General features: G+C 47.2%; 1 protein-coding gene across 1 annotated transcript in view; it reads left to right on the forward strand.

Annotated features, from left to right (window-relative positions):
- Positions 1-699: 699 nt before the first annotated feature.
- SFRP1 (secreted frizzled related protein 1) overlaps positions 700-26,662 on the forward strand; it is a 48,723-nt gene continuing 22,760 nt past the window's right edge. Inside the window, exons 1-3 of the mRNA XM_055128337.1 lie at positions 700-747; positions 990-1,875; positions 7,523-7,600. Coding sequence (XP_054984312.1) covers positions 700-747; positions 990-1,875; positions 7,523-7,600 — 1,012 coding nt within the window. The remainder of the gene's footprint in view (positions 748-989; positions 1,876-7,522; positions 7,601-26,662) is intronic.

Consider the following 26,662-nt stretch of genomic DNA (forward strand, 5'->3'; position numbering starts at 1 on the left):
ACACATGAAACTTGGAGAGTCAGCAAATTTTATGAAGTGCTGCTGTAGTCTCCCGTCCCTGGCATCCATCATGGTCACACTCTCCGCTCTCTGGAGCTTGACCCTCATTCACAGGAAGATGTTTGAAACAAAGAATTTCTGGAAACTCTGAGGTGGAGGATGGCAGGGAGACTTCTTTCCTGGGAAGGGGGGTGGTTCAACAAGAAGACAAAGCTGTTTCTGGGAAGGGTTCCTCTTGCTTTCTGCACAATGGGAGCCCTTGGTTTTGACTTGGAGTTTCGGAGCCAGCTCTGAATGTAGCATGTGTGCCTGAGTGATGGGCTTGATATTTACACAAGCCACACTGATAAGTGCACATGTGTTTTTAATGTTTTGGCTTTCTACACCACAAACATGTCAGTGTGTATATGCCTGCACACACAGACGTGCAGTGAGGCTGGGGGTTGACTAGGGATATTCTTCCCATCAGACCAAGGCTAACACCTTTCTTTGTAAACTATGTTTTCTGCCATACTGTGCCACGTTGCCTACTGCCTGCTCTTGGTGGAGCGGCACCATCTAGCCGGAAAGGTGCTGCTTTTTAAAGCAGCGCGGTCCTAACTGCACTTTCCTTGCCTTTGCTGAGGCAAGCCCACCCGCCGGGCATTTAAAGGCAGACTTTGGTCTCTCTCGCCCTCTTGAACTCCTTGGTGCTGAGACATGGGCCTTCGTCTTGGGAGTGCAGGTCCAGAGAACAAGACGGAGGAGGTGAGCGGCTCTTCCACTGGGTCGTTCCTTGAAATTAAGAAAAAGTACAGAAGGGAAAAAAGAATCTTCAGGATGTCAGGGGTCTGCAAGTACCACCCCGGGTTCTCTGCGGCTGTGTGTCCGAGTTAATGACAAAGTCCAGCCTTCCCTCTCGCCCCCCTGCGCTCGGCCCGCGCCCCTCTTCCCTCGCCTCTCCTTCGTGGCCCCCTTCTGTATTTGTTTACCGGGTTTTGTTTTGGAAGGGGTGTGACCTGTGCTCAGCCCCAGGAGCGGGCCCCGTGGCGAGCGCGGCGATTGGCTGCGGGAGAGCGGCCCGCGGGCGCCGGGCGCCCATTGGCTGCGCGGGGAGAGGCTTTGCCCGGGAGCGCCGGGCACTCGGGTCCCGCCCCGGAGTCGGTGCCCGCCGCGCGCCGCAGCCTGCAACCCCGCGCTCCTCGCGCCCTCCGGCCGCCGCTGCCCAGGGCCCCAGGGGCAGGCGCGAGCGCGGCCGCACGCGGGCGGGCAGCAGGGCCGGGCCGGGCCGGGCAGCGCCGGGCAGCGCGGGGCAGCGCCGCGCCGGCGCCTTTTGTCCCGGGACGTTCCTCGAAGTTGGCCGCGGAGCGCGGGCCGTGCGTGGCCGCAGCATGGGCAGCGTGCTGCTGGCGCTGGCCGCCGGGCTGCTGGCCGCGGGTTCGGCCAGCGAGTACGACTATGTGAGCTTCCAGTCGGACGTGGGCTCGTACCCGAGCGGGCGCTTCTACAGCAAGCCGCCGCAGTGCGTGGACATCCCGGCCGACCTGCGGCTGTGCCACACCGTGGGCTACCGGAGGATGGTGCTGCCTAACCTGCTGGAGCACGAGACCATGGCCGAGGTGAAGCAGCAGGCCAGCAGCTGGGTGCCCCTGCTCAACAAGAACTGCCACATGGGCACGCAGGTCTTCCTGTGCGCGCTCTTCGCGCCAGTCTGCCTGGACCGGCCCATCTATCCGTGCCGCTGGCTCTGCGAGGCCGTGCGCGACTCCTGCGAGCCCGTCATGCAGTTCTTCGGCTTCTACTGGCCCGAGATGCTCAAGTGCGACAAGTTTCCCGAGGGCGACGTCTGCATCGCCATGACCCCGCCCAACGCCACCGAGGTCTCCAGGCCCCAAGGTGAGCCGCCCGGCCCTGGGCGCGCGGACCCCATGCGCGTCTTCGGCTGGGTCCATGGGGTAGCCAGCGCCGCGCCCACGCACTCGCCCCGTGCCCGCTCGCATCCACTGCCGCCACACCCCCGGTGCCCGCTCCCATGCACTCGCCCCGTGCCCGCTCCTTATCCACTCGTCCCCCTCCCCATGCCCGCCCCCCACCCCCTCCCACCCAGGTGCCCGCTCACACTTCCTCGCCCACAAGTGCCCAATCCCCCCCCCAGGTACTCATCCCCTCCCACCCAGGTATCCGGCTCCCCATCCCCTGCCGCCCCCCAGGTGCCCACTCCCCATCCACTCCCGCCCAGGTGCCCGCTCCCCATTCCCTGCAGTCCCCCAGCTGCTGGCCTCGATTCTCTGGCCCCCAGGTGCCCTCTCCCCGTCCCCTCCTGCCGCTCCCGACCCGACTTAGGGGCATGGATGTTCTTCCTGGGGTCGGTTCAGTCTATTTCCCGCACCTGAAACAAAGTGTTAAGCGCTGAGGAAAGGGGAGAGAGCTGTTGCCTCCTCTGGATTTTCCCTTAGCACCTGAGACAGGATGTCCCGAGTCGTGGCATAGGGGTGCACGGAGGCACGCACGGGACCAAACCCCAAAGCTTGGAGAAAGGCCGAGGAAAGGCTAAGGAGTATCTTTGTTTATTTCCATCGGTTCGGTGATGAAAAACAAACAAAACCCCTTCCAACCAAGCAGCTCCACGACTATTGCAGACCTGGCCGAGAAGTTTAGAAACGGGGTTTCGGTTTGTCTACGCGTTCGGGTCGCCGCGCTGGCGGTCTTAGAGATGGGGGATGGAAAGTCTTATCTCCCATTCTTGCATCCCCTCTGCGCTTCTCATTTGCACAAATCCTCAGGTAATTAGAAAGATAAGAGTGTAATTAGTGCATTGTTCATCTCTCCTTAGGGAGTGAGGCTCTCCAATTTGGAGACTTTCCTAACCAGTTTAAGATTTCCTTCAGAACCCTTCTTTCTCCCCTAAGGAAATGGAGGGGAAAAAGTCTAAGTAAAACAATCAAAACAAACGAAGAAGATTAGCTCCCTCCTCTCCCTCCTCTCTCGACCCTCCCCCCACCCCCACGGAAAAGACCCAACAGAGTAACTGGCTTTTTAAATATCTTCTTCAGCTCTGAATTTTTGATAGCAGAGTTGTGGCTCAAAGATGTGGAGATAATCTGGCTGGACAGCCATACTCCGGGAAGTTTAGTACCTAGCACTTTAAGACCTGACCTTAGACCTCTTTGAGGAAGGCATTTGGGGGTGGGGTGAGGGTTCCAAGTGCTTACCGAATTAGCTTTTCTTATCTTAAGATTTCTCTTTTAATGGACTGAGACATGCAGTATAGGGGTTAAGTCATTTGCCTTCCTTGTAGCCAACTCCAGTTCAATTCCTGGCACCACATGTGGTTGCCAGAACACTGCCAGGAGTAACCCTTAAGTACCACCAGGTGTGGCTCAAAACAACAGCAACAAAATCTTTAAAATTATAGTTTAGGTAATATGGTTATAACTGTTACGGATTATGGTGTTGATGTACAAAGTTATTGCATCCAACAGTAAATGCCCGTTGCTCATCATCATTGTCCCTAGGACTTAGCTTTTCTGAAAGTGATTCCCGAAAGAGAAATGTTTGACTCAGGGGTGCTGCACTGCAGCTAGGTTGGGATACCTGTGAGTAAAGAGGCATTGCATCTGAAAGGCTCTTGGTTATTTTAGATTGGGTGGAGATCAGTTCCTAGAGACCAATGTTGGGTGGCAAGGGCCCTGACTAGGTGGTGGAGGACTGGCGCCTCTGCTGTTTCCTGGGCATGTGTCTGTACAGGGTTAACCTTTGGGAAAAGCAGTTCTTTGAGAGCCAGAGCGAAGCAATTACCTAGAGCAGACAAAGCAGGTTGTGTTCTATGAAGGATCATCGCCTGCAGCCCGTAGGATATTCCTTTTCCCCTTCCTCAGCTGACTGTGGGAGATTAGTGAGCCCTGCCCTCGAGGCTGGGGCCACCTCTGCCTGGGAGTTCCCAGTGATGTTTCTCTGGGACAGTCCGTGGACGTGCAGTGGAGGAGGACCTTTGGGGGAACACTATGTGAGGAACTATCTTTTCAAACTCTTTGACTCCTTGACTGATGCTTACTTATCTGTTTTTGCCTCAGCCCAATCCTTTATATTTCCCTCTCAGTCCTTTCCTCTCTTCCAAGAGAGCTCATATGGTCATCTCCCGAGACCATTGCTGAACAGAACAAAGCTGGAAGGGGCCAGTCAGGTGTGAGGTGTAGGACCTAAGAACTGGTGCTCCATCTTTGTCTCTAGTAAGAGGCTATGCTGGTTTGTCCCTTGATGTCTGTGAGCCCCTCATACCCTCTGAAGTTGTCTGGCTGATTGCCATAAACATGACGTGAGAGGGCTGTGTGTGTGTGTGTGTGTGTGTATGCACACTTTGTATATATATATATGTAGGGGCTTATGAGATAGATAAAACTACTGTTTCTCATAACTTTATGGCTTCTGGCTCTTGAATAAGATCTGCTACTGTTTACTGTTAGATGAAAACAGTGCATGGACTAATTATTCCTCAAGTGAAAACCAAATTTCCAGAGTAATATATCTCTGCATGCTGTGCGTTGATTTCTGTTTGCATACATGGGAATGCATGATTTAAGAGTGTTGGGTAGGTCACATGTTATTGAACGCAAACTTTACCAGGAGGAATTAGTCTGAACTAATCTCCTCCTCAGGCATTGGTGTCTGTTAGGGAGCAGCAGTTGTTCTTTTTTTGAAGTTCTTTCCATGTACTCCAATTATGTTAGACCGCACACTCAGGCTGAGAAACGGGTGCTTCTCCTTGCCACATCTTACTGATATGGGTGATGAACCTCCATATACTCTGAGTCTGTTTTCTTGTTCAGGATGTGGTCTATGCTGTCATTTGGTCCTTTTTTGTAGTGGCATATTTCAGAGGCAGGCACCTTCCTTTTGCCTCTCCTGGGCCCCTTCTTCCAGTATGGGAACTGGTCAGGACTCTGTGTGTGCTTGTATGATTGCTTGCATTTATCATGTTTTTGTGTTTGTGCATAATGTGTGTGTCTATGTGAGGCTGTATGTATGTGGGCACATGCTTTTGTGTTCGTGTATATGTGCTTGTGTGTGTGAGAGAGTATTCTTGACTGTATGTGTGAATGTGTGTGCTTGCGCATGAAAGCACATGTGTTTGTATGTGTGCATTAAATTTTTTGGAAGAGAGCTTTTGGGCTATCCTTAACCATGCTCAGGAATTACTCCGGGCTCTGTGCTCAGAAGTTGCTCCTCATTCAAGGACCCATATGTGGTGCCAGGGATTAAAAGGGATCAGAAGCAATGCAAGGCAGGTGCCTTACCCCTTCTTTGTACCATCTCTAGCCCCAGCGCATTCCTTTCTAAAGGTCTGCTTCATCCTGATTTTATTCTTGGACTTTGTCTTCATACTGTGCTTAAATCTTAATGAAACACAAAAACTTAGGTTTTGGTTCCTTTTGCTTTAAACTTTATTTTAAGTACTTCTGAAAATAGCTATTTACTTTTAGTCTCAGATGGATGACGGTTGAATTTTTCCTGCTTGAGGCAGCCTCAGGGCCCCAAGGATGCCCCCAGAGGGGCCCAGATTAATATTGCATTACACATTCCTCCCTTCTCTGGATCAACTGCTCCAGAGTTGGCTACGAGAAACCTGACATGGGGAAAAGCTCACTGGGAGGACAGAACTCACCCTAGTGAGTGCCTGCAAGACACGAAGGCAAATGTAACTGATGGAGCTAGGAAAATACCTTGTGGGTTCCAGGGCTTTGGTGCCAGTTGGACTGGGGTAACTGGAGACCCCAGGACACTGATTTCTGAGCTGATGACTCTGTCATTTATTTGGTTAAGGTTGGTTGTATTTGTAGAACCTTGCAGCAACATAATTTCTGCTTTCATTACTTTTTTCCCCAAAACCTAAACCAAGAAAACCCTTAAACACAGGTCACTTTTCAAGTATAGGTAATTTCCTGTTGTATATACATTCCCATATTTCCTTTCCTTGGGTTTCTACACCCCCATGCCCCCTACCTCCCGGCACCGCCCCCGGAAACAAAAACTACAGTGTAAAATTCTGGGCATGTTTTACTTTTTGTTAGTAACACACTTGCAGAACACAAACTCTTAAGACTATGTTTAAAGAAAAATTGCAACTCCTATACCAAGAAACAGACACACAGCCTTTTGCTTGGGATGTGGCTATGGTTTTTGCTACACTGAAAATCTGGATGGTGTTTGGTGTTGGGGCCAGAGTACTAGTAAGAGATGAAACTGTACGTAAAGATGAAGGTGTGTGGTCTCTGCCAGGCTGCATCTGGGAGAAGAGAGCCACAGCTGGGCATTGCTGTGTCACTATTTCTAGCCCCCTCGGTAGTTTTGTGTCAGTTTTCTGAGGGGCAGCGTAGGCTGGGAGGGAGTGCAGCTTCTGCCTTATCACTCAGAGTGGGAGACTTTGCCCATTTCACTCAGCACAGCTGAACCCACTGGGGAAGGAGATGCCGCTGCCAAGGCCTGGGGTGGGGGGACGTGAAGATACAGACACACCTGAGCAGAGGTCACCCAGCACACCACTGCTCCCCAGCATGTGTGTCCTGTGTACCCCTGCTCCTGACTGACGTGGCCTACAGTGCTGTGTCCAGCATCCAGGCATGGAATTCCCTTAGGGCTAAGGTCCTGTTTCTAGACCGTATGTTTCTCCAGCTGGAGCTTGGATGAAACTCCAAGTTGTTTGCTCGCAGATGGTGGTGGTGGTGATGGTGGTACATGTGATGAATAGGATTAAACCCTTCATCCTGCCTGGGGTTCCAGTACATCCTCCTTCTGCCCTTCACAGAAGTGCCTTGCCTTTCAGAGATCTCTCTACAATAGCAGTCATTTATTTAGAAGAGGATCCTGTGGCCTTGTTTTCAAAAGTCTCCTCTCCCTTTGGACTTAGCTACGTCCCAGTGGCTTGCACACCCCCCCTCTCCCACCACATGCACACACGCATGCATGCATGCCTTCCTCCCTCTGTCCTGCACGATCCTGGCATGTGGCAGCTCCTGTGAGTGCCTCTTCCAGGCCCTATGCATGCAGGTACTCTGGTTGCAGCCTTTAGTGACGGCTGTTCTGGGCCCCGTGGCTGGAGCTTGTGAGTTTGGCTGAGTTTCTTTCTTGGCTCCTGGAAAACTGAACATACTGATGGATTGTCTTACTGTGAACTTGAGAATGGGAAGGGAGCAAGAATCAGAGGGGGTATTTAAAGGAGAGGAACTTAAGAACAGAAAAGCCGCACTGAGATAGACGTGCTTTCTCAGGGACCCCCTAACTAAAAGAATCCACCTAACCCAGCCCCAGATAGTACTGGTTGAGGTAATGTACCCTAAAAATTTAGTTTGCTCCCAGTTTTTCAAGTCATTCTGTTCTGTTTGTGGACCTAGGTTCATTTTGGGTTCTCCCCAATTCAAAAATTGAAAACTCTCAATAGAAAACTCTTCAGACTGATCCCTGGACTAAATCTTCCACCAGGGGCAGTTGCTTCTTGTCCTCTGCTCTCCATGACTCACGGCTCCCATTTCTGTTTCTCCCTGTCTAGGCACAACTGTGTGTCCTCCCTGTGACAACGAATTGAAATCTGAAGCCATAATCGAGCACCTCTGTGCGAGCGAGTTTGGTAAGAGAATGCCTGGGATCTGTCTCCTCCTGGTCTGTGTTTCTGGTTAACAAACATGTTGAAGCGTCATGTTTTGAGCTTGCTCTTCTCTCTCTCCCCTCCTGAAATGGCTGCTGTTCTCAGGCAGCGAAAGCATAGAGAGCATGGGAAACTGGCCAGTCTTGATGAAAGTTAACTTGGCTTCTGCCTTACTATATGTGGGGTCTCAAGGGGAGGAGTGGGGCTGGGGGCCAGGCGAAACTTCCCAGGCTTGCCTTCTCTGCATGCTGGCCTTCTCCTGTCCCTGCAGCACCTGAGGGGGTTGCCTATGGTGTACCTTCCAGGGAGGAGGAATCTAAGAGAAAACTTGAAGCACAACCTTTGGAAGGACCTACTCCCTCATGTCTGCCTTAAATTTCTGTGACAGTTGAGAAGTGGCCAGGCAAGTCCCTACTCTGTAGGTCCAGCCCAGCAGGGGACAGTCTGATGCTCATGATTCCGCAGTGTCCCGAAACCAGGAAAAGCAATTGTAGGTGATATGGGTCAATTATTTTTCAGACTATGTACATCTTGTGTTTATTAACAAATGAGAAGAAAATGCTTGGAACTGCCTTGTCCTGGTAGGTACTGTGTCTGAAGGAGCCCCACACATATGTACATGCACCCAAAGGTTGAAGAAAATTGTGCACTTGACAGATATGGTCTCAAGGTATTTGCAATTGTGACCAAAGACAAGATTTGGTCAAATCAAACCCTTTGCCAGAGAGCTTCTTGATGTTTTCTCCATGCACTATTTCTCTGTCAGGTTTTGTTGTGCTCACTGGAGAATCATGGGTATTCTAGGAAAATTGTATCTGCTGTGCCTTTTGCTGCTGGTATTTGTCACACCTTTTTGTTTCTTGCTGCCATTTAAATGAACTTAAAGTAATTTGGGGGTTCCTGCCTAATGCATGTGAACTCTGGCAACCTTTCCTTTTAATGGCAGGGTATTTTGTCTCTTGAGGTTAATATTCTTGTTTTATACAATGGAAAACCCCAGGCTGCACCTCCAACTGGAAGGCTGTGGTGCATAGCCCACCTCAGGCTGCCGTAGCTACAAGCTTTTCTTGATGAACTTTCTTCCTGAAGGTGCAGTTGAACATAAAGAAAAAAGGCAGAGAAATAATATCATGAATGAGAAGCCTTCTTTGAAACAATTTTTAAATTGAAATTCTGTGGTTCACAATACTATTAATAATGGTTTCTTGTGAACTGATCCCAATACCATGCCATTTACCAGTGTACCTGCCTGAGTAGACTTTCATCATGTGACTGAGACAGGAAGAACCTGCCCAGAGGTAGCTATATTCATGAAGGATCCCTCATGAGGGAAAACTAAAAGATCACCTTTAGATTCTGTTGATCCATTTCAGATATCATAAATAATCCTGCTCACTTATAATGTAGAAATTGTTCCCCTGACATTTTAGGAATCCCCAGGTATTTGTTAAGCTCTGAAAGGCAGTATATCAGCTGATATTCTCTGTTTAAATGACTTCTGCCAGGTTCAGCACCCTAGGAAATGTGATAGAAAACCTTGAACAAAGTTTGTGGAGGTAAGTAGTAGGTGGAACCCTCCTAGTATGGAATTCAAGGTCAATGTAACCAATCAAGCTTTGAGTTTTGTATATATTCATCCAATAATATTCATCCAATATTAACTGGGTATGGAGAACTGTTAGGCACTATATAAAAATACTTATTGGAAATAAAGTTTAATACTTCAGTCCTTAAAATCCCGACCAAGCAGTACTTAGTGACTGTAGAGAATTTTGGAGTTGTTTCTATCACTAGCAGCAGAAGGGACTATGGGAACTCAGGGCCAAAGTTAGTGTTAAGGAGATCTGAGAAGAAAATTCATGTCCTGTGCTCCAAGTTCTGTCTGAAACTCATCAATCTTAATTCCTAATACTTCTTAATTTTGGATACACACCAAGATTCAGGTGGACTGGAGCGATAGCACAGCAGGTAGGGCGTTTGCCTTGTAAATGTCCCTCTTGGAGAGCCCGGCAAGCTACCGAGAGTATCCCACCCGCATGACAGAGCTTAGTAAGCTACACATGGCATATTTGATATGCCAAAAACAGTAACAACAAATCTCACAATGGAGACGTTACTGATGCCCGCTCGAGCAAATCGATGAACAACGGGACAACAGTGCTACAGTGCTACCAAGATTCTGGTAGCTAGGGGCTTTGTGGCAGCTAATTAATAGCATTTTTAAAAACACAGATTGAAGAGATATGTCTGGGGAAAGAACTTGAATGCAAAAGATTAACCTCATGATATAGGGCCAGATAACTCTCTAGGACATGTGTGTCCTTTCCCAGTGTCTAGGAACCTCCTGAGTTAGCACGCCACATGCTTACTGCTTACAGAAGGTGTATTAGATCTTATTTTAATAACTAGTCAGGCCTTGACAAATTTGAGCGATCAGATATTTAAGACTGTGCTCTTTTAGTCCTGAGAGGTTTTTTTTACCCCTAGAATTTTTGAGTTCCAAACTCTGGAGTGTATCTTGTCAAGTGCACATCATAAATAAGGCCTCTGACTTTCCCACTTGGAGTTCTGTTGTTCTAGTGTGCTGCCTTTCTCATTAGCAGACGAAGAGTCACTAGGCTTTGCTATAAAAGTGTTCTGTCCTTGGCACAGGTATTGCCAGACTTAAAAAATATTTTATTGTATTGGATCAGAGTGATAGTATAATAGGAGGGGAACTAGCCTTGCACATGACTGACCAGGGTTTGATTCCCAGCACCTATCATCCCTGAGTCCACCTGGAGAGATCCCTGAGTGCAAATCCAGCAGGAAAGCCTAAGTACCTCTGGGTGTGACCCAAAAACCGAAAAATTATTTTTGTTATAGTTTGGATAATGTGATTACAATAATTTTTAAGTTTATAGTACTGGTATACAGAGTTACTCCATTCCTCCCCGTGCTCCCCAAAGTGTCTATGACCCTCCACTACTGTCCTTAGGTCACCTCCAGAGAGTGGCTTTTTGTTATTTTGCTTGTAATATTCATCTAAGACAATAAATAGGATTTCCCCCCTCTTTCTATGCAGGCTTGAGCTTAGCTCTGTGCTCAGCTCCCCGGGAGAAACAACCCCGTTGAGAAGATTGTTTCCGATTTAAGTTCATTTCTAGTAAGAGAGGCAGTCAGCCACACTGATGGGATTCAGTTAGGAAACAAAGAAATCCACAATGCAAGCTTATGTGAAAGAGAGGGGAAAACCAATATTTCACTCTTCACTCCAGGGATCAAACTGCATCGTGGCCCTAATACCACTGACTGGGGAGGCCTCAGGCTGTGATCAGCTTCTCTGTGAGAGCCATGAGCAGGGGTGCATTTATTCTGTGTCAGCCTGCGAGCTCCCCTTCCTGCCTGGACACTGCTGGACTCTACTGCTTCAAGGCACTGGACTTGCTCTCCCCAGTGGCACCTTCCCATGGGTGCATTTTAATTGGTAGATCAGCTTGGCCCCTGACCTCTTCTCAGTACCTTGAGCCTCACCAGTGGAGATACCTGTGTACTGATGGTCAGGAACACAGGAGAACAAGCCTCAGGCAAGCTTTAGGACTCAGGAAGTCAAGTAGTTAGAGCATGCAAAGTCTCTGAATTCAACATGGCCACTGGCCTGTGCTGCTAAACTTCAGTCTGAAACCCCTGGCCTGCTTTACTGCCCTTCAACAGGCTGATACTGTTTTCTCTGAAACAGACCGATGTAACATTTGCAGGCAGTCACACTAATAATCTTGCTGCCATCAACCTAGCGCCCACTGGCATCCTAACCCCCACTCATTTATCCCAGAAATGTGAGGATCTGAACCACAACCACTGCTCAGACCTCCCCCTGCTCACGCCCCCTGGCTTCCTTTCCTAACATCTGTGAATCCTTCAGCTTTTCTGGTAGAGTGTGCATGATTATATACTTCTGCAGAGATACTTTAGCCTTTCCTTTTGGGATAACTTCTCCAGCTTTTCACTTTTATTGATTTAAAATGTTGCTAATGATAGAGTTTCAGGCATACAATGTTCTAATGGTGCACACACCATCAGAGTGTCTGCTTCCTTTCACCACTGTCCCAAAGTCCCCTCTGATTCATTCCAGTCCCCCTCCCCTTGGGAAGCTCAGTTCTATAGACCACCTCTCAATTCTTTCCACTCTGGCCATTTGTTATTCCCTTCTTGTTTCTTTTCTTTCAATATTTAACATATGAGAGTAATTACTTTGTATGTGTCCCTATTTTTCTGACTGAACTCAGCACGAGTTATACTCCTTCCATGTAGTGACAATTTGTTTGATGTATCTTTTCTTACATTTGACTAATTTTCCATTGTGTGTATATATACCACAATTATTTTTTTGGGGGGTAACACCCAGTGAGGCACAGGGGTTACTCCTGGCTCATGCACACAGGAATTACTCCGGACAGTGCTTGGGGGAACCATACAGGATGCTGGGAATTGAACGCGGATCAGCCGTGTGCAAGGCAAACACCCTACCTGTTGTGCTATTGCTCCAACCCCACCACAATATTCTTTTGAGTGGAAGGGTTTGGGTCACATTCCGCTGTGCTTAGGACTTACTTTTGGCTCTGTGCTCAGGGATCATTTCTGGTAGGACTTGACGAACCATATATAGTGTTGGGGCTAAAACTAGCCTGACTGCATATATGGCGAGCAGCCTACCCACTACACTGTATCTCTGATCCATATACCACAACTTCTTTATCCAGTTATCTATTAGTGGATGTTTTGGTTGTTTTCTTATCTTGGCAATTGTGAATAATATATGCAAGGAACATAGGAGCATAGATGTAAATTTTGAAATAGTTCTTCTTTTTTCTTCTTTGGGCCCTTGGGGTAGATGTCAAGAAGTGGGATTGCTAAATTATATGGAAACTCAGTTCTCAGTGTTTTGAGAAGAATCCATAGTACTTTCTATAGAAACTGAACCAGCTGATGTTCCTTCCACCACATCCAGCAGTGGCTTGGAAGCAGGCTCTGTCTTATCCCACACTCACCAGGTGTAAAATGGCTCTTTATTATGATATACACACTCTATTTTGTACTACTGACAATGAACTTGCTTTCAGGTAAAATTGAAAAGTAACCTGTGTCTTAAAATGGACAGATTCAGGCCTGTTTATACTTCAGTAGTCCCTAGTATGGTGGTAAGCATAAGAGAAAAGTTTGCTTTATGGGTCTATGAATGATGAGGAATGGCAGAGACAGGGAAATTGGACTTCCTTTTTTAATAAAAGGAGTAGAAAATGCCTTTCGGTTGAATATGTGTAACTTGTTTTTCCAGCTCAAGGAGGACCCATGTACTGCTTTGGGTGACTGACTATATATGTATATGTCAAACAAAGCAAAAATAAACAAATAAATCCCCCAAACCCTAACATCCAGAAATCTACTTTAGTCAGTAAAATTAAATAGACATGGGAGAAGGAGCTGGTACCCTGGGGTGAAGTTGGCAGGCAGAAAACAACTGTTTTTTATTGTCACTGAAGATCTCTAAAATACATATCATCCACAGATCTGTAAATACTTGGAAGGAGTTGTTATGGCAGCTCATGTGTAGTAAAGTAGGGTCAGTGCCACAAATGTGTGTGTTGGAAGTGTAGTTATAGTTTGCAGCTCCCTCCCCCTCCATACATTCCCAGTCTTCCCAGGCAAGGGGCTGGCAGGAAGTATACAGTCAAGGCCATGGCCCAACGAGCACCAGCATTTGAAACCTTGAAGTTGGCTGGGTGAGATGTGGTGTCAGTTACTTGCTCACCCATGTCTCTGACTGGAGAGTCCTGAGTAGGTCCTGACCTGGGGGCCTGCCCTGAGGACGCAGGCCTGGGGCAGTGTGGGCTGAGGTTCTGCGGGGCACACCGCACTCTGAGGTCAGGTCAAGGAGAAGCTGGGAAGAAAGCCAATTTTTCCCTCTGGTGAGCACGGTGCACCCTAGCGGTACCTCTGGTCTTTTCATGGTCGTAAGTGTGGTAGGAGGTAATGGAGACAAGGGACATTTCTCTTTGGGAGAAACACTGCTCTAGCACCTTGAACTATGAACGTGTAGTGAAGGAGGGGACAGGACACAAGTGCCCAGTCTCCCGGGCATAGATGCATAGAGCATGGTATCCCCTGGTGCTGAGGGCAGGCCTCCCTCCACTTCCATGCACATGGGCTGCAACACAAGGCAAATTATGAACTTCCCCAGGCCTCATTTTTCTCTATGAAATGGCAACTAATGCCCCAGAGTAGGCTTCAGTGAAGATATGATAAGACAGGTGTCATGAACATAGTCCTGGACACTGAACATGCATTTAGGTGCACTTTTCAGGGATTGAAGTAGCACCGGAATCCATGGCAGACAAGACCTTACTTCAAAGAAGTATGTGCATTTCAGATCCTCCCTGATTTTGGCTGTCATTCAAATATGTGTAAAATATACATGACCATATTTTATTCGTTTTTGTCTTTGTACCTTGTGGGATTGGTTGCTTTTCTTCTTTTTGGTTTTTGGATTGTACACTTGTTTGCTTGGGAAACTACTTCCTACCTGGTGCTCTCTATCACTGTCATTGTCACTGTCACTGTCATCCTATTGCTCATCAATTTGCTCGAGCGGGCACCAGTAAGGTCTCCATTGTGAGACTTGTTACTGTTTTTGGCATATCGAATATGCCACGGGTAGCTTGCCAGGCTCTGGGGTGGGATACTCTCAGTAGATTGCTGGGATCTCCGAGAGGGATGGAGGAATCGAACCTTGGTCAGCCACATGCAAGGCAAATGCCCTACCTGCTGTGCTATCACTCCAGTCCACAGGAAATATAATGAACTTGAAAGGAAAGAGATGATGAAGACTACTCCATTTAAAATTGTAAAAATAATTTTTGCATTAAAAATAATATCAAATGAGAGACTCAGTAATAAATCTTTCAGAAGATACACTGTAGTCCTGTTGTTCATCAATTTTCTTGAGCAGGCACCAGTAACATCTCCATCATGAGACTTCTTGTTACTGTTTTTGGCATATCAAATATGCCACAGGCCCTGCCGTGCAGGCGAGATACTCTCGGTAGCTTGCTGGGTTCTCTGAGAGGGGTGGAGGAATGGAACCAAGGTTGGCCGCATCCATAGTAGTAATTTCTCATCATCTCAAACTGAATTTCTAAAACCTACATGACCTTTTATTATCCCTCACTTCTTCTCTTCAAAACTTCCTACCTGGTAGTGATCAGGGGCCCATGCAATGCTAGGGGATTGAACCAGGGTCTTAAACAGGCAAGGCATGTGCTCCAGCTCTTTGAACAATTTCTCTTGCCTTTCTTAAAGACAGATATAGGTGGGACAGGAGTGGCTCATACCTACTTTTTTCCTCTCTGTAGTTAAATGTAGCTCTGAGGAGATTCAGCCTTCAATGGTCAATCACTCATCCATGTGGGTTGGGTAACTTTGATTTTTCTCCAGCTGGGAGTTCTGTGATTCTCTGTTTCTGAATCACCCTGCCCCATGGTCTAACTTTCTTCGCCTTTTTTTTAAATTATTTTTTTAAAATAGATGTAACAGAGTTTACTGTTCTTACCGTTTTGAAATGTGTGGTTACTAACATTAAGTATATTCACATTGTTGTGCCACCATCACTGTCACCCATCATTATTTGTCATCATCTCAAACTGAAATTCTAAAGCCTAGATGATAAAGATAGCCTTTCATTATTCCTTCCTTCTGCCCCTCAAAACAATCATTCTGTTTTCTGTCTCTATGAATCTGACTATTCTGGCTCCTGAGTATAATGGCAGAATCCCATTTAATGTGTCTGTCTTGTTTTACTTAGCATGAGGGCCTTATCACATAACATAAATATAAGATACTATGGTGAAGTGAAGCAAGGAGATGGATTCACTGACATATTCACCTTTGTTCTTCAAAGCTGTTCAGAGGGTGGCTGCAGGAAAAATAGGGTAGGGGACGAGTTGGATAAGAGAACTATTTACAGCCCACATCAGCAGCCCATTTCTTTGTTTTTGTTTTTTTAGTTACAAAGCTTTCATGTTTGAGTTTCAGTCATACAATGATCCAACACTCATCACTCCATCAGTGTACATTTTCTACCACCAGTGTCCCCAGTATCCCTCCCCCCACATCCCACCTCCCCCTCCTGCCTCTATGGCAGACAACTTCCCTCTTACTCTCTTTACTTTTGAGCAGCCCATTTCTTTGTAAGCGGTATTACTTACCTCTTTACCTCTGTCACTCAAATGATTTAGTGAGCTGGATGGGACCTCAAAATTTAGCCAGCCTAAGACTCTCATTTTACACACAGAAAAATAAGATGCGGGTAAAGGAGTTAGTCATTTGATTGCCCAAGGCCACTCCACCTGGCACCTCTTAACAGTGTTTGTTCCCACCAACTCTTACCTGGGTAGCCAGTCCGGATTCCATACCCTTCCTCCTTCATGTTCTCTCATGCCCATCACTTCTCATCTTGCCAGGAATGGTCGAGGAGGCTCCATGGGAATGGCACAGCACGTTCTCTCTGGGTTCAGTCTGTGGGAGAGAAAATGGCAGATGTCTCTGCTGAGCACGGGGAAGTCTCTTGGCAATCACTGGATTCTTTGTGGAGAGACAGGAGGTGTGGTAGAATAGAAAGAACATTGGCTTCAGACCAGGCAGACTTGGATCAAATCCCAGTAGTCTTAAGTTGAGTGACCATGAGGAGATCTCTTCACCTCTCAAAGCTTATTTCCTCATTTGCAAAATGTGGGTTTGATTCCTTGTTACTATGTGACTTGAATTAGTGAAATGTGTACAGTTCCTAGAAAATGGTGGCTATTCAATTTATTGTAATTCTAATCCCTTTTATTGTGAAGAATTGTTTCTGAATAGAAATTAGCCTAGGTAAGAGAATTATGGCCCTGATAACACAAGCAAAAATTTGGGCAAAGTATTTGAGCAAAAAAAAAAATAGGAAAGAGTGGAATACCCTGGCTAATTGTCTAGTTAGTGAAAGATTAAATTGATGAATTAATTTTTTATAAGCCCATTAGAAAAAAATTTAAGGCTTTATGAAGACTCAAGACATTGCATTTTTTAAAAAAACAACAAATCAAACTGAAGTGAAAACGGAGCCAGACCAGACTAAACCAAATCCAAGCCAAGCCTCTATATTTTAAGAGTTAGTTAGGAGCGCCAAGCTTTAGGTAAGTGACAATTTCATCTTAAATTCTGAGGAATCTTTGGGTGTAGGAGGGAAACTGGGGACACTGGTTAAGGGAAGGGGACACTGGTGAAGGGATTGGAGTTGGAATATTACAGGCCTCAAACTCAGTCATGAATAACTTGTAACTTGGTTATTCATGGTGGTTCAACACATTAAAAAAATAATAGTATGTAACATTTGAAGGCGAAAGGCAATTATGATTCCAGAACACACATATCTTAGATGTGTGATTAAATTTCCATATTAGGATGTGCCACTGAAATTTTTCTTTTGTGTATTTTGTGATTTTTAGAGATCTTATTCCTAATAGGAGTTTTTCTTTTCATAATTATCAGGTTCCGTCTAAGAGAGATTTGAGACTCTATGTTATACTCTTACATTGTATCCATGGGCAATTTCCATTTTCCTTTCTTCCCCCAACATTGGCCTTGTGATACTTGTGACATGCATTCCCTTTAACCAAATAGGCTACATTCAGAAGCAAATGAGCATTTAAATATTGGTAAGTTTCATCTGGTTTTGCAGAAATGAGATAGGGGCTCTAACCTGTACATTTTTTTAAGAGAACAAATGGCCAAAGAGATGTCAGACCCTTGCCCTGCCCCAGCCTGCTTAGAGCAGCCAATTAAACATGCATTAGCTTTGGAATGGTTCTCAAAAGCCTATAGATTGCGCTTGAAATCTTTGTTTAGTCTTCAGGAACACTGTCACATGGATGATTTATCAAAGAAAGTTGTTTATCTGGCAGTGAAATAAACTCTGGGCCTGTTCAGACGAAGGTTTCCCGTGAGTTTCTACCAAGGTAAACAGTGGTAACTGGCAGGTTGCAAATTCCGTGTGAAAGCCAGACACATACAATAAATATTTATTTGAGCTACAGCTTTGCTGTGGAAATGGCCCAGCTGGGCATTAGCACTGTCACTCCTATCATGCCCAGAGGGACCTGGCACTCCTCCTAGCAGTGAGGACTCTCGGGATCTGTGTGCAGAAGCCCTGGCTTGAGTGCCACTTAGTGCTGGCACCTCAGGCTTCCTGGTTCAGAGGGGGCAAGCCTCAGGACAGCATCCCTGGGCATCACACAAACAGCCGGTGATGACTTACGAGGGAAGTCAACCAGAAGCAATCAGCTTAGGTTTCTTGGAAAATAGACATTTGCTGGACCAATTTGGCAGGGGATCGGGTGTGTTGAATGACTGGGTGCTGGAACCAGGCCTTGTGGTGGCGGGTAGAACCTCCCTGTGAGTTCGGCTCAGCTTGAGTGATATCAGGTACTGCGGATGCTGCCCCGGCAGAGAGCACTGCTCACTGGTGGCGAAGAACGAGCCGTTTGAAACAAAAGCAGCTCTGTGAGTGTTTCAGGGAGGGGTGTGCAGGGCATGCTGAAGTGAGCAAAGGAGCAGCTGAAAGAAGCATGCAGAAGGGAACGAGATGGAGTTGTCTCTGAGAGCATTCCAAGAACAGTGTCGTGCAGATGCTTAGTGACTTTTCAGACGTGGCCTCTGGGGCCGTTCGGCTTGTTCTGCTCTCTTTGCTACTGAAATTAGGTGCCTCTGGGCTTCCAGCATCCTGATCCTGCTGCTGCTCAGGGGGATCCTGGGGAACTGACCTGAAGACTTTGGTTGTGGACTGGCATCCCTACTCATGGGAGTGTTACTGGGGAAGTGTTGGCTGTGCTCAGGGTCTTTTCCTAGTGGCGATCAGGGCACTGTATTGTTCACTGAGGCTTGAATCCTGGCCAGCTAGTGCCGGGCAAGCACCTTATCCTAGACTATCTCAGAATAAACCATTATACCTTTATTGGATGGTTCAGGGGGTAGAACCCAGTTCTCACAAACGTAAGGCATGGACTTTCCTGCCGAGCCATGCTCCTGGCCCAGTCATTCGGGAGCTTTATTCCGGGGTAGCTCCAGTTCGTTGGGAGTAGTGGCAGTCGAGGTTTAAGCAGGGTCAGCTGTGTGTAGAGCAGGTGCTGTAAGCCCTGTACTGTCCCTCAGGAACTTCGTGGTTGTTTCTTAAAGAGTAAGTTGTGCTGGTCTTCCAGAATGTGTGGCCTGAGTAAGTGACAGCCTCAAGGGATTGCCATGCAGGGGTGAGATGCTTACTGGCTTAAAGATATTTAGGGGACTAAAGGAAAATTTTCTTTCGGACAGTAATGAAGAGAAATCATTTGCAAATCCTAAAAGGACGGCTGTGAGTAGCAAAGAGATAATATAATACATTGGCTATTGGGAGAAATCTGGTTTTTCTTCCTGCAGATAGGATTAGGAGGAGGGTTTTCTGGCTTCTGGTTTCTAACTGTTGCTTGCACCCAGGGCTCTCTGCAGGAGACTTCCTCCTGGGCCCCTCGGATGCTTTTTCTTTGTAAACTCTTTGAAAATTAGTTCACACAGCTGTCGTCCCCACAGGTGCTTTCCGTTCAGTTTTTGGCTTTATTGAGGAGGCAAATACCTGACTCAGTGTCTGTCTGTGGCAACAGACCTGGAAACAGGGTCCTGGACAAACTCTTTAAAGCCCCTGGGATGATGCCCCTGGGGAGTAGCCGTGCAGGTGGCCAGGTGGGTGTCGTGCTGCCTGGCCCCACAGCCTTTGCCTCAGGTTCTGTGTTTGTGACTGAAAATCTTGTGCTCCTTCTATAGTGACATGCTTGGGCCCTGCTCTGTCATCTAACTGTCCCTGTGGTGTGGAGATGAGCCTTGTGGTGTTCTCTGTCTGCAGCCAACAGCAATGCAGGTGCCTCAGAGCATAGTTCTGTACCTCAGGTCTGGAGAGGTCTGGGAGTTTCTGGGAAGATTCCTCAAGAAGATGAGATTTCTGCCAAGAGAAAGCAAAGAAGACAAAGCAAATAGTAATGTAACTTAATTCAGACAAATAAATGGCTACCTGTAGCCATTTGTAAACATAGCTTGGCTCTTTGTAATGATTACCTCATTACAAATGAGGTATTAGGGCCACTCTGGCTCCAAACTTGCAGATACTCAAAGACTTAACTGACATATGAAGAAGATCTGTAAGCCCCCCTTGGAGAGCTGAGGTCCCTGTAGCAGGAGCCTGTGCCATATGGAGCCATTGGAGTGAGCAGATGTGTTCCAGGTTACCTCTTTTGTGTGGCCCCTGGCCACCTTTTGACAAGGTCACCACCCAGTTTGGGCACAGAGGACAGGTGCTGAGAAGGGGACAGCCAGCTGCTCTGTGAGGCCGTCTCAGCATCTGTTCCCCCGAAGACTTTTCTGCAGAGGGTGCAGGCTAATGGAGGGGCTGTGGCCTCTGAGATGTGGAGGCACAAAGGGGTGCCCGAGAGGTGCCCAGTGCCTCCCATCACCCAGCCTCTCAGGTTACAGCTGCTTTGCTCAGAACATGTATTCATTTAGGAACTCACACTCACTCACAGTGTTTTATGTGAGTGTGTGCATGTGTGGAGAATCTTTCAGCAGAAGGTATACAGTCTCGGCGTAGGTTGAATCCAGCAGAACATACTTTGATTACTACTGAATTTGCGGCCCTGCAAATGTAAACTTTGAAATCTGTATCTAAAATTTAGTTATGTAGAGTGAAACAAAGCTACCCATGGTGTATTCAATATGCCCAAAACAGTGCAAATCAATGAACAACTGGATGACAGTGCTACAGTTCTACAGAATGACACAGTGCATCTTTTTCCTCTTGGCAGAGGGCTTAATTTTAGACAAAACCTTCTGCAGGTGTCCTAAGTCCCAATTTGAGTTCCTGGCACGGAAGGTAAAATCTCATGAGCTAGAAGATCTCTTACCTTGTGCACTTAGTTACAAACAGGAGATTTTCAGTAGGCTCTATTGGATTCTTCTATGTACAGTGGCATGCTGAGTGAGAAGCCCTAAACAGAGCACTGTCATGAGGTGAGACTGTCTGCTTTATCATGTTTTCAATAGGAATGTGAGTTTTGGAGGTGGGGGGATGATATTTCTGAGGATGGTATCATAGGAGGACAGTGTGGGGTGCCAACACTGCCAGGCCCCAAGGGGTTGGGCAGTTTGAGGAAGCGAGAAGTCGCAGGCCAGTCTGACAAGCCTTTACCTCAGCTTTGCTTGCTCAGGTTAGGCTGACATTATATAGAGGAGTGAACAAGCAGAGCACGAGCTATGTTTTGTCCCCTGTGTCCTGTGCCTATGCATGAGTGCCATACATTCTGTACTTATGCACGTATGTCTTTCATCCTGTAAGGCACATACCCTAGGCGTGTGTGCCTGCATCCCGTGCTTATGAATGTATGCCTTACCTGGAAATGTGTTTATCCCCTGCACCCTGTGCTTATGTGTGTGCCTGATGCGTCCTGTACCATGCTTAACAGGCGGTTATGTGAGCATTGATCATACCCAGCCAGAAATTAGGCCTGGCTGGAAGCTCTGGAGAGTAGTAGAGGCTTGGCCATAGGTCCCACAGCCAGACACCTCACCCTTCCCCGGGCTAGTGGGCCACAAACCCAAGTCTTCCCTGGGCTTCCAAAGTTGCTTCTATTTCAACTCTTAGGCCTGACATCGAGCACCGTTGTGTGACTGTGTCATAGTTTCTGCAGTGAGGAGTGTATTGATGATCTTGATTGAGAGTATATTCCGCGTGGTATAAATTGAATATATATAATGTAAGGCTCAGCCCTGATTGTGTATACTAGAATGGCCATGAGGGGAGATGGGGATATGGTCCTGTTCTCAGAGCACTCACTCTCTAGAGAGATAAAGCGGAGAGAGCAGATAAATGCCATATCACTAAATGCCAAAATGTGCGTAATTTGGGAGAACTGGGGATCATCAGATCATAGGGGAGAGCCTATTTCTTCCTGGGAGGAATCAGGGAGAATATATCTTGTGCTGAAATTGGCAGGTTTTTAGGCTGAAAAAGTATGCAAGGGAAGAGTACTGTAATCAGAGATCAAAACGGAATGCAGGGCATTGGTTATCTATAACGTGGGGAGCATTGGTTAGGTTATAATGTGTGTATGAATGGTGGTGAATATCCAGAAATGAAATTAAAAAATAGTTCTTAAATTCCATGCTAAACAATGTAATCAAGAGCCTGTTTTTAAATGATATTAATGTCTTACAAAAGGCCTGGATAGGGAGGGTGGAGAAAGAGACAAGGAGAGGACTTCAAAGAAAAGGTACTTTTGAATTCATAGTAGATACAGACTAAGAATAGAACTTGAGGCATCAGAGTGCGATGGTTCTGAAAGAACAGTTTGTGGTTGAGGGTGAGTGTGGAAAGGCGAGGACATGATTTAAGGTAGTTCTTAAATCATGTCCCTTCAGAGAGGGCTCAGGGCAGTGCTGGCATGCCTGGGCCAGCACTGGGCCACCTGAAGGCACCCTGGAGCAGCCTGCCTGACAAGGCCCGCATGCCACTGTGGCAGCCAAGAAAGGGGCCATTTGCTGTAGTCAGCGCCTGCCTCCTCCCAGGAAACCTTTGTTCCCAAGAGTAGAGCAGGAGCCAGAGCCTGTAATCCATTCACTGTAGAGCTGGTTATTACCAAGAGTAATTGTTATTAGGAGCTGTTATAAACTGCCCTGACTTCTTCTTAGACCTTGCGAGCCCAGGCGGGCAGCAAATGAAGTCAGGAGCCAGCCTAGAAAAGTTGGAAAGTCAGGCCCAAGGGACTAGTTCAGGTCAGGTGTTGGGGCCAAGGGCAAAGGGGAAGCAGTTGCAATTAGAGGAGGACCATGGAAGATGGCTTGTTTGGTGGGTACGTGGAGGTTTGTGCATGTGTATCTGTGTCAGGCTGGTTGGAGCTGTAGTGTGGTACAATGGTCTTTGTCCAGAGCATGTCTGTGCCGTAGTTGCTACATAGCCTTCTCTTGCCGCCATGCGTAGTTTCTGCTGGCCTAATACTAGCCTCTTCCTCTAGCGCTTCAGAGAATGGCCTTTAGGCATGGACTGAAGGATGCTGGCTCCCCCACAGTGGTGAGGAAGCGAGTTGTATCTGTTCTTCTCTGTGTGAAGGCCATGTAGAAGAAAGATGAGGGCTCAGTGCCTGTGGCTGATACACTGTGTTAAAGGAGCTCTCCAGGGTCAGAGAGGGAACTGCCGAGTCATCACCCCTCAGAATCCAGGGCTTATCATGGCCACCTCTCTCTTTCCAGCAGAATTGCACTTCCCATTCCTTGGTCTCCTTCAAATGCACAATCTTCTTTGCAGTTGGCCTCTTAGGGACAAAGATGCCAAAGAGAAATGAAGCCATCTCACTGGTAAATGAACGACGTTGTCTGTGGTGCTCTGGCAGAACCTAGCAGGGTTTGACATAAAACCCTGTTCACAAGGTAGTGGGCTTCCTACCGCAGGAGAGCCTGGTGCCTGCTGTACCTGGGAGGCCTACAAAGCATGAAGATCTCTTTACAACTGCAGAGTTCATGACTCAGTGGTTCATAGAACTTTCTAGAAAAGTTCTTTGCTTTCCTGCTGCTGCTCCCCTGGGAATTGCCTGTGTCAGTGGGGGCACCTGCCTTCTAAACGAGAATGATACATGATTTTCTTGAGGAAATTGGAGGGATTAAGTGGGAACCCAGCTCATTAGATGCCCCAGTAATATGGATCCTACTTAGACATGTGTTTCTGTTCAATCCCAGCCTCCCAGGTAGACACCCCGTCTTCTGTGCAGGATGGGTCAACTCCCCAGTGTACAAAGCAAAACCATGAATTGTGTTTCCTTGAGACACAGACCAGATGGCCTGGTGCATCGCGGTGGTTCTTGCTCTTGGGGACCTGGTCCTCTGGCTGCCAGAAAGGAGGCCCAGCATACCTGGGGTGAGGGCAAACCCTGCTGGGCCTCCCTCTCCTGCCTTTTCCTTCCTCTGTGCCCGACCATCTGGTCCTACCCCCATTCGTGGGTATCAGTTTTCCCGGAGATTTAAAAAAAGTCCTTTTTTTTTTTTTCCTTCACAGTTGTGTAACTGTGTGTGATGGGGGAGGAGAAGGTGAGCCTGCAGCCGCCCTTCACTGGAAAGGGAGTGGAACCAATAGGTGCTGTAGATTTTTCTCTTTGACTGACAGCTCTTTGCCTGGAGCCTTCTTTTCTTTCAGACTTAATGTGTCTTCTGGCAGATTTCCTTGTTTTGTGTGATTACACAGACTGGAGAGCAGGCAGACCTAGCCAGGCACCCACACTCTCTGCTCCCATCCCCAGCCTGTCCCCCACCTTCCTGATGGCCCGAGGGCGTTGCTGGGTGGGACGAAGCTGTTTGCACCCAGAGGCACACTTGTGCCTCTGTCTGACCCTCCAGATGATGCAGTCTGCAAGCACCAGCCCCAGTGGAGAAGCTGCCTGCATCTCCCGTGGTGTCTTCAGCATGAAATTCTGGGGATTACACCCCAAGTAGCTCTGACTTAAGGCTCTGACAGACCACAGATGGCTGCTCCTAAATCTCTGGCATCCCCAGGTCTGATCTTGTGCCATGAGGTCTGGGTGCTTGTTTTCTTATTGCTGTGTGCCTTGTGTGCCTTTGGGGCTAATGGGGGCACACACTGTCCTAGTCTGACCTCACCCCAAGACACTGATCAGAAGAAGGTGCACCCTAGTATAGTATAGAAGTTTTCTTAATTGAGGGGGGGTTGGAGTCTTGGGCTGCAGCTATGTGATTTGATTGGGTGGGTGGGTGGGAGTTTCTTGGCCTAGAGGGGACCTACTGTACTGCCCAGGTTCTTCCTGGAGACACGGGGGTTGGAGAGGGGTTTCTGTTCTGGCACGTTTCTCCACCACTTTCCTACAGGAAGTGGTACAGCTAACAATGAGCCAGGATCATACTTCTTCAGTCTGGGGTGGAGAATACAGCTCTGGTTCTTGGCAATTTATTCTGCGGTTAAAGTAGGAGAAAGTTGCTTGCATTTGGAGAAGGAGATTGGAGGACTGTAACACAGACCAAAGGAACGCAGAGCCTCTTGCAGAAACTGAATGACAGAGCGGAAAGACAAGTGGTTGAGGGGTAGGAAACAGACGTGTTGGTGGCCATAGGAAGTCAAGGTCTACTAATCTCAACCTCCATCTGCCCTGTTTTCTGACCTCTAAAATTACACCTGGCCAGATGGCCTCTTCCATCCCATTCTGCTCTAAGAGCTTGGGTTCTGGGGCTGCTGTGACATACACACACACACACACACACACACACACACACACACTCACACACACACACACACACACACACACACTCACACAGCCTTTCTCAGCCTGGATTCCACCAGTGAAAACTGGTCAACATGGGTCTCTAGGGTTGAGAATGGAGGGGTCTAAGGCTGCTGGGCTTCCCTGCTCACTTCCAGACAAGCTACAACAGAGCTTCATAAAAGCCCTGAGAGACGTGAATCTGAAGTCTAAAGCTAGAGTTATTTTGACCTAAACACAGTTGAAAATTTTACTTACACTGCTCCTAAAGGCAGAGAAGTACTTAAATTTTGGGTAGTAGTTTAAGGGAGTAAAATAAATAAGGCATAAATAAAAATAAATCAATACAGGGATGGAGAGAAAGTACAGCAGTTGGATGCTTGCCTGCTTGCCTTGCATATGACCGATCCAGGTTAGATTCCCCAGCACCCTGTATGGCTCCCCCAAACACTGCTGAGAGTGATTCCTGAGCACAGAGCCAGGAGTAAGCCCTGAGCACTGCCAGATGTGGCCCAAAGACCAAAATAAAATCTATACTTATATACAATATCTTTTTAAATATACACATGTTTTTATATTTCTATTTTTAAACATGCAGTTTACTTTGAAAAGCAATTATTCCTGGTGTAAAAATTTTAAGTGTGCAAAAGATAGTTAAAGGTGAGAGAACAGTTAGCTATTTTCAAACTGTTTTGAACTGATTTTTTTGTTGTACCTGCCGGCAGGCTTGGGTGGTGTGGAGAGTATTATCATCTCCCTTTAGACTGAGGATAATGAAGCTCATTGTCCTGCTCTAAGTTATACAGCAGACACGGGAGTCACATACAGAACATCCTGGGCAGGGAGCAAGCTAAGACACTGCAGCAAACTGTCCTGACTTCTCAGACCTAAGTTGTGACCTTGCTGAGCCAGTGCCGCAGGGGGTTTGACTTAGTTTCGAGGGATGCTCTCACAAATGAGCAGGAGCAGGGTGGCTAGAGAAGAGAGGCACTGTCTCAGTTCAGGAAGCAAAAGTCCCAAACCAAGATTCCATCAGGGATGGTTCCTTCAGGAGGCTCTGAGCAAGAATGTTGCTCTATCCTTAGCTGGTGGCTACTGGAATCACTGATGTTCCTTGGCTTGAAATACTAATCTTTGTTTCTGTTTTCACATGACCTTATTCCATGTATGCTGTGTATCTCTGTATCTCTTCTCTTCTGAAAAGGACATGAGTCAGTTGATTTGGGGGCCCCCTAATCCAGTATGTCCCCATCTTAACTGATTATCTCTGCAAAATACTTGTTCCAAATAAGTTTACATTCTGAGGTTCCAGGTAGACATGAATGTTGGGAGAATACCATTTAATCTACTGTAGGGTCTAAGGATCTAATTTGGATAGAATCTTGGCTAGAGCCACTAGAGGCCACTTTCTAGCTGGTGTCTTTTGGAAAATTATGTGTCTAAGTCCACTTATGTGTCTAAGTTTACTTGATGGTGGCTGCAGTACCTACTTCACTAGGTTGCTTTGAAGATGAACTCAAAGCCCCTAGCAGAGCACGTGACAGTCTGTACAGGAATCTCTACGGCAGACTTGGTAGGTGACAGTAGAGGGTGGAGTTGTGAACTCATAACCACACAAAGAAAAACAAACTTGATGCAGTGAGTATTGATATGTGTATCTTGGGAGAGATTTTGGATTAGTCCCGGTGGCTTGTCTGGCATA

This window comes from Sorex araneus, chromosome 1, assembly GCF_027595985.1.
Source record: "Sorex araneus isolate mSorAra2 chromosome 1, mSorAra2.pri, whole genome shotgun sequence".
NCBI lineage: Eukaryota > Metazoa > Chordata > Mammalia > Eulipotyphla > Soricidae > Sorex > Sorex araneus.